An 8,328-nucleotide genomic window follows, 5' to 3' on the forward strand; every position below is an offset into this window, starting at 1 on the left:
CCCCCCCTTTATTTTGCCGGGATGCCGTACCGGACCCTACCGCCTTACTTTTACCCCAGATTATTTAACAAATCTTGGCTTAACTAACTGTCATTGGTTGTAATAAATGCAATTACAGACATTGGCGGAAAAATAGACAGAAATGGGAAAATGGTTAAATCAGAGAATCTTGAAAGGTGAATAATTCACCTCAAACAACAATAAAATGCATCACAAAACGTATACCTTTGGAACCTAACCAATTGTCAAACTTGCATCATTTCTATGTTGGCGTATCGATCACGGAAATATGTAACATTCTTGATTGATTGGTTAATGAATAGCATCACACTTACCAGACCATGCCTTTTGAAAAAGCCCATAGATGTTTTTATTGAGTTTCATTAGTACTACATAAAGAATGTAACTATGTAATTTTGGGTGCAACACATGCCACATGTATAAAAAGAACAAAACAAACAAAATACACAGTCACTTATCTTTTAAATTAGATTTTTCATATTTAGTATAAACATTTACTTGACAAAGATTGTTGCCATGAAGTTTGGATCATCCTGTACAAATAATAGTATAGACAAATAATAATCAATAATGAGCATTCAAGTCTACATTATGCTGTATCCAGAACTGTGAAAAACGGTGTCAGCTTCCACTAGTATAATAAGTGAAATGTTTGCCAGTACATGCCTGCATAGCTTCGAAATGGTAAATAGGTCTAGTACGTTCAAGGAAATGCACATTTTCACGATATCTGCAATCCATATAGGAGTCAATTTGAAACAGAACTAGAACTTTTAGTTTCAGAAGCTCTGTTTTTATCTAGTACTTCTTGCAACTCGTGGAGGGGTTCTGAACCATCACAGACCATTGTAAACTTAGATCGATCGAGATATTAGAAGATTAAACCTTCAATAAAAAGTTGTTTTCTATAAAAGTACCTTTTGTAGGAACGCGGTATGTCCAGTAAACTCTTCAGGCTTTTCCTATCTGGCTTTGGAAACTCACAAGCTCCGGACGCCGTGCTTGAAAGCCAAGATTTGTTACATTTTTGCCGTGCTCTGTGTCACTGTAAACATATTGATATGTATGATGTTACTTTGTATCGTTAATCGAGTGGGCAAACGTACAGGCTGAGAATTCCAACCAATTTGGAGTTATCGTGGCGCTTTATGTATCCAGCAATGCTAAGAGTGATAGGTGGTTATTACCATTGAAGATGGATAAGCATTGGCCTGGTGTTGATTGATGGCAACAGTGCAATAGAATAATATTATAAGGGTAATATAGTACATCATCAGCAGCATATTTATTCACTAGTTTTTCTATAGTGCTGGACTTTAGTTCAATACTCAACTTTCAGATACATCTGGACTCTGTGAGAGGTTACAACAAGGGCTCGTATTAGCCATCATTCAAGAACTCGTGTCATATTAATTACACATACGTAATGTTATTAATAATGAGGGCAACATGCTCCCACAGGAGGTTAATAATATAATGGTCTGGTGAATCACTACTGTACATCCCATGCAACAATACCAAACGCTTTTCGGAGGGCTTCTTCTTGAATACCGCTCTTGAGGATGCAAAAATTGAAGAGGTTAGATTATAGAGTCTGAACACATAACACATGCATGCAAAGATTGGAACCTACACAGTTCCGGTCTCTATTTTTCCAAGAGCTCAAGAAGTTTGGATATTATAGAGACGAGTTACAATTATCATAGGAATTATTGTTCATTTACCAGTATGTTAAGCATTAGCATTAGCAGCTAGCTGCAGCAGTGGACATGGATCATCTAAATACTGCAAGAACAGAATAATTCAATGTATAGCGCTTCACTGATATACAAGCTAGCCTAAAAGTGAATGGGTAAATGGAGTAGGATTACTTGTGCACAATTCACATTGGTAGGTTAGGTTTGATAAAATATAAATGTATCATGATATTGTGTAATATAATATATCCAAAATGATTCAGCTATTTCACATTCTCATGCATACAACCACAAGAAGCGAGTCCATTGAAAAATAGTCCAAGCATAATTTTTTTTCCTGTGGAAATGGCTGAGAAGAAGAACTTAAATGAGACATTAAAACATGTGCTGCCTGTCCAAAGAGAGTGTACACGTCTGGTTTTATACAGATGAGCACCCCCTTCTCACTTCTGCATATCACACTGCAAGAGGAGCACGATGGACGGATCGCTCTTGGCCGCCTCTTTGAACTCATCCAATGAGATTTGGTCGTCGTTGTTCTTATCCATCTTGCTGAAGATCCTGTCCACCCTCTGCTCCGGTGTCAGGCCGTCCTCGTTCATCTTCATCATGATCACAGTGCCCACCATTTTGTAAATGGCCTAGAGGGACACGGGACGACATGGAGGGATGATAAGTACGGCAATACCACAGAAAGGAACAGGGGTATAATGAATGAAACACCTATTTTCAGACAGTCTTGGTGAATATGTTAACATGTTCAAAGTTTAATCTCAATACTACTTCAGTTATTTACCAATGTTCCCCACAATATAACACTGTAGTCCTACACATCTGATCATCTAGCTAAACTTGACTGTCCTCTGTCTCAATGTTTCCTTTTAGCCATGTTTGCCTTTGCAGAATACATTCTAATAACATGCACTGCTGATTACTTCAAACTGGATAGATAGCTTTAACAAATGGTATAAACGTCATGGTAACAATCCAGTATGATTTGTTTTAAACACACAGTATAGGGCTGGTTTCCCGGACACAGATTAAACCTAATAATGGACTAAAAAGCTATTTCAATGGAGGAAATAGCTTTTTAATCCTGAATGTGGATTAATCTGTGTCTGGGAAACCAGCCATCAATGTGATTCCTTACCTCGATGATCTCCAACATCTCCACCCTGGTGATCTTGCCGTCTCCATCCAGGTCGTACATGTTGAAGGCCCAGTTGAGCTTCTGCTCGAAGCTGCCACGCGATGTGATAGACAGGGCACAGATGAACTCTCGGAAGTCGATGGTGCCGTCGCTGTTCTTGTCGAAGGTCCTAAAGGCATGCTGTGCAAACTTTGATGCGTCGCCATACGGGAAGAACTGAAAAGTAGAGTGATTGATTGAGAGACAGCTGTGATATCCAACTATTTATTCATCTCTGACATGACGTTTAAAAACGTGTCTTTAGTTCTATCTTTAGATCCATCTCTAACTGAAAGGAACAGCTTCCTTAAGTGTTGTGTATTCATGGATGCCAAGGGAAGCCAGACTACAACCAAAAATGTACCAAGAAAAATAAAATGAAACAGAAATTATTTTATCTTTCGTCTCTCTGTGTTTCATAATTTTCCTTCAATTCGCAAAAGCTTAATGATTCTCACCGGAGAAAGCATCCTAGTGAGCGAAACAGCGCCCCTCTGTCTCTGTATGTGTAGCCCATCTATCTAATGCTCTCTGGTCAAAAAGAGTATGACATTGTTGCCGCCCGTAACATTGGATGCAAGGGAAGCCAGCGAGCATTTGGCCTCCCTTGATATTTATTTCTATACAATAATAGGCAATCAGCGTTGAGCTAAACTGAGTGAACTCAACTGTGAATGGTCCTGGCACACCAAAAAAAAGTGGCAAGCGAAGCCAGTTTGGATTTGGCATCACACCAGTCACATCACATCAAAAACTAAACGTCATTGACAGAAAAAAACTTTAATTGTTGCATCTCGTTGTGTTGTTGTCCTCCAGAGGCTAGCTAAAATTGTCCCTTTCCTAAATTAGCAATGGATGGAGATAGGGATTTGGACTTGGTTTTACTTAATTCTCCATACTGACCAATGATTATAATGACAATTCTGATGCAACCATAAATTCATACATTGTGCCGCTGGCCTGAGAGGATGGAAGTTCAATATGTAGCTAGATGTAGTAGGCTAATGTTAACTAGTTAGACTAGAGAGCAAGCATTTTAGCAAGGTAGCCTAGGATAACAAAAACTAAACGTGTGAACTGTATGACTGAGTCATAGACCGTTCCGGCAACATGAAAGAGAGGAGGATGGCATTGGTAGTAGGGTGAGTCAACATGTTTTTTCTACTTACGCACACAGAGAAATCAGTACCATGGACAGCCACATGATATTTTGATTACATTGATTGGGCTAAATTGTTTTGGATGTTGCTCTCCTGTTTTGTGACGTAACAAAGGTGTGGTTGAATTTATTCGGACACTTGGACTTCTTATTGTCTCGGCCTTAGGCCAATATATCATGGTTTTCCAGGCATATGAACTAACAGGTAATAGAGCAAACAAAGCCATTTATCACAACACAGGTTGTAATATTTTTCCTGGCTTGGCTCCCCAGTGATTTTACCCACACACCTCTACTGGCTTCCTTTGAACCTTTTACAAGGATTCCATAATACATAGCTCAGAGTGACAACTGTTAAAGCTTTATGATCAGTTAGAAAATATAATGAACAACAGTGCAGTTTGAATACAAACAGAGAAATCAAACCCTGATTCCGCTCTGTTCTAGCTTCACAAAGATTTCTAACAATCACATTATATAATCATGATATCAATCATTTCCCTAGTTAGAGGTTACAACACCATACAAATAATGTCTCCAGCATGTGAAGCAGATGTACCACACCTGATCTGCAATAAGAGAACGTAGCCAATCGCAACACACCTTGACATAGAGCTGTTGGAATTCGTCCAGGTTCAGTCTGCCACTGGGGCAGTCCTTGAGGAAGCCTTTGTACCATTGCTTGAGCTCGTGTTCGTTAAACTCTGTGCTCTTCACCAGGTCCTCCATCACCTCAGGGGTCAGCTTGCTGTTCTGTTTTCCCATGGTGCCTGTGGTGCAGGAAGCATATGACCAAAGAGACTCAAAAACATAAAACATCTCTGAAAAGGATGACTGGGAAGGATTTATACTGAATAGAAAGGAAACTCCAGCACATGGGTGATCTTGATGCTTCGCAACATTTAATGGATCCAAGACCAACGTTTCGGTCTCAAGAGACCTTCATCGGGGTATTTTTATACCAACATGTAGTACAATATAGTGTAAGGCATTTCCTCATTTTAATCATGGTGATAGAAATAGCCTACCACACATTCAAATGTATGTTGTGCATTACAATGCATTATGCATAACGCATAAGGTGTTATAAACGTGCTTATAATGCGTTATAAAGAGAGGGTTTTCATAGGAAGTGTAACCAACAAGTTTGCTCTCAAATCTGCTTTGTTTCAAACAGTCCCTTTATAAGGAATGAAATTAGTAAAATAAATTTAAAAAAATAGAAAAGACTATTCATCAATAATGAATTGCTTTGCCTGCCTGATGCCAGTGTTCTATTTGTGTTTTCTAAATCTGTTGGCACCACAGTCTCTGGCCTGACCACACAGTGCTGGGCAGGAACACTGCAGTCAGCAAGACTCACATCAAAGCGTTCGATCATTACCTATCATGTAACAACCTGTCTATGTTTTACCTGTAGCCTATAGTCTCTTGTGACAGACTTTCGCACGCGAGTTTTGGTTCTGGATTCCAAAATGACCAGCAGCCTGATGTTTGGTGTTCGTCCCAAATGTATAGTGTCCATTGGTAGTTTATTATATAGGGAATAGGGTGCCATTTGGGACGCATACTTTTAACTGCAGTTCACGTTTAATAACGTCAAAGTATAAACCTCTAGAGGAATCTATTCATTAATGAAAACCGAAGTGAGTGATAATGACATGTCCTCATCACATAATGGAGTAATTATATGAAGCCAGCAGTGTGTAACCCATAGGGTACATGGGCAATAATAATAAGAATAAGAATATTTATTTCATATAGCGCTTTTCATTACACAAGGCATCTCAAAGTCCCTGTAAAAACAAAACAGACATTCGTGTTGATCTCGCAAATTCTTGGGCGATGCCTTCCGCAACTTCAGATGATAACACGACGAAGAGTGAGGGAGTCTGTAGTTAGATAGGAGTTGATGCGGTTCTCTTCAGACAGGCAGCATGTTTTGGGCGGAGGGAGGGAGCGTCGATGGTGCAGTACTTCATTAATCCTTTAAAGCCATTGACTGGATAATTAATCAACAAGGGAATCAACCCAACGGGTGAGCTTCTCTCTCACAGTGGATCATCATCTTAAATAATAGAAAGTCACAAATCTGACAGCCTGGATTGGCAGTGGCTACTGCTTACATCTGTTCTGCCAATATGTTGACTGTGGGAACTATACATGGGCCTTCATACAGTTGCCTTACATGCTCAAATGTTATCCTGTCCTAGAAAACATAATAAAATTAACTCAAAGATTAATTGTAAATTGACAGTTGTGGGAGATCATGATAACTGGAACAACCATAATGTGATCAACGCTGTCGATGGCCTGAGGTTTAGGCTATGCAGTAGGCATACATTGTGATGGAGTCATTGACAGCAAGCACCGTGCTTGAACCAACAACCATGTAGCAGTGCACTTTCTATTCCAGAAAGGTGCAGACCTCTTTGCAGAGGCCATGTATGCCCCCATACAGGCACATTACACAATACACAGGCACACTACATTGACATGGGCTTGGCCTATTTGCACTGTATATTGCATACCCAACATTTGGCGCAAAGGATATTTTTCATTAAAAAATGACATATATTTAGATGATGCTACCAAAAGGCTTGTGTTGAAATGATTTGGATCTTACATAACATCAAATGAGCCTAAGGCATGGAATGACCTTGAGGAGGAACATTTTGCTTGAAGATGAGAAAAGAGATCAGAGGGAAGGTGAAAATGGGTTTGGCTCCTACGGTTTGAAGGCTTAATATTCTAGTCCCTTAGATTAACCTCGTTCCAAATAGAACAATGTATAGTTGTCCACATCACATGTACGCGCAACACTAACGTCATGTGGAGAAACATATGCAATTTAATTGCAGATAGAACATGTCGTTTCAGATATCCAGTTCATGGTACAAGCCTGCTCGGACATAGAGGGGGGTATGCAAGTGCATTCCGATAGAAACGACGCAGTGGTGTGGGAATTAAACCTGGTTAGTGATAACCCGCCCGAAATCACACCACTCACTCATGTCATTTTTCACCATGCGCACCATCTAAAAATGATAAAAACGTCAAAAATGAACTATCAACCAATCAAATGACAACTGGTCATTCTCGTGAAATGTGAATAAACCAACGGAAAAACATGATATGAATATTATTTTCGAAATATAATTAGTTAAGCATGTTTTTATATTTCTAAACGTTATGCAAATGTTAATGATGGATGCACATATCCACCAAATAAAACGTCAAACCTCTCCCCAAATCTCATTCATTGAAACGTGTCTATAAGGGCAGGAAAACCCCCAATTATGTGATACATCGTGAATGGAAATGATTATATCTCTAGACAATCATCTCAAACTATTTAAATACATGCCATGCCAACATAAAAACGACATTCTGCAGACACATGCTTCTTACCTTATTATACAATTTTTGGAGATGCTATTGCTAATGGTCGTCTGCACTGTCGTGTATTTTGAGACAGTCAAAAACCTCCCGATGATCAAGAGTGCCCAAATGGGAATATACCCTAAAATTGGCCTCTTCAAGACGCAGAGAGAAAAATAACGGGTTCCCGTGCTATTCCAGATGAGACAGGCGCAGGCAGGCAGCAGCGGCAGTAGGGACCGATCCCACGCTAGTCTTTGGTAATGCGACTGTAGACATACGGCGTCACCCGTGTGCATCACAAATTGATCTTATGTTGACTGTTGTCTCTGTGCATTGCTCCAACTGCTTGATTTTATATTTGCGTTGATAAAAGAAGTATAGGCCTATCTATGACTTATAAGTCGTGTTCCCTTTTAGCACAAATAATTACATTTATTGGATAGGTAGGTGTATGGATAAATTATGATTGAGGTGACCAAAACCAGTCAATAAGCACACCCAGCATAATTAAATATGTATTTTACCTGGGGGATTTTATTTTGTTTTTTTGAAGAGCTATGCATCATACTGGAATATTCAGTAAATATTTACACTTTAACAGTTATATTCAGTCAGATTATACCACATACATGCCCCTGCAAAGCCTACTGCAGTAAGGCATGTTGCCCTATTCTACATTTGCAACGGTTTCTGCATGTAGCCTATGTAGCCCTAAACTTACAATGCAAACATGGTTGTAAAAAAGGATAGGCTATATATACTGTTTGACTAATTCAAATATACTGAAGTAGCCTGTAATAAATAATGTTGCATCAGGAAGCAGAACAATCTGAATTAACATATGATTGTGTCACCATGTGGACACATTTGGTAACGTT

At 39.3% G+C, this 8,328-nt stretch overlaps 1 protein-coding gene across 1 annotated transcript; it reads right to left on the reverse strand.

Annotated features, from left to right (window-relative positions):
* Window positions 1-342: 342 nt before the first annotated feature.
* On the reverse strand, window positions 343-7,752 carry LOC139553192 (visinin-like protein 1). The gene is made up of 4 exons (XM_071365238.1): window positions 7,478-7,752; window positions 4,670-4,836; window positions 2,869-3,084; window positions 343-2,359 (listed from the first exon to the last, which is right to left on the reverse strand). Exons 2-4 carry the CDS (start codon window positions 4,829-4,831, stop codon window positions 2,162-2,164), a joined length of 576 nt encoding a protein of 191 aa, XP_071221339.1. The 5' UTR covers window positions 4,832-4,836; window positions 7,478-7,752; the 3' UTR covers window positions 343-2,161.
* Window positions 7,753-8,328: the final 576 nt, after the last annotated feature.

Source organism: Salvelinus alpinus, chromosome 25 (genome assembly GCF_045679555.1).
Source record: "Salvelinus alpinus chromosome 25, SLU_Salpinus.1, whole genome shotgun sequence".
Classification (NCBI taxonomy): domain Eukaryota; kingdom Metazoa; phylum Chordata; class Actinopteri; order Salmoniformes; family Salmonidae; genus Salvelinus; species Salvelinus alpinus.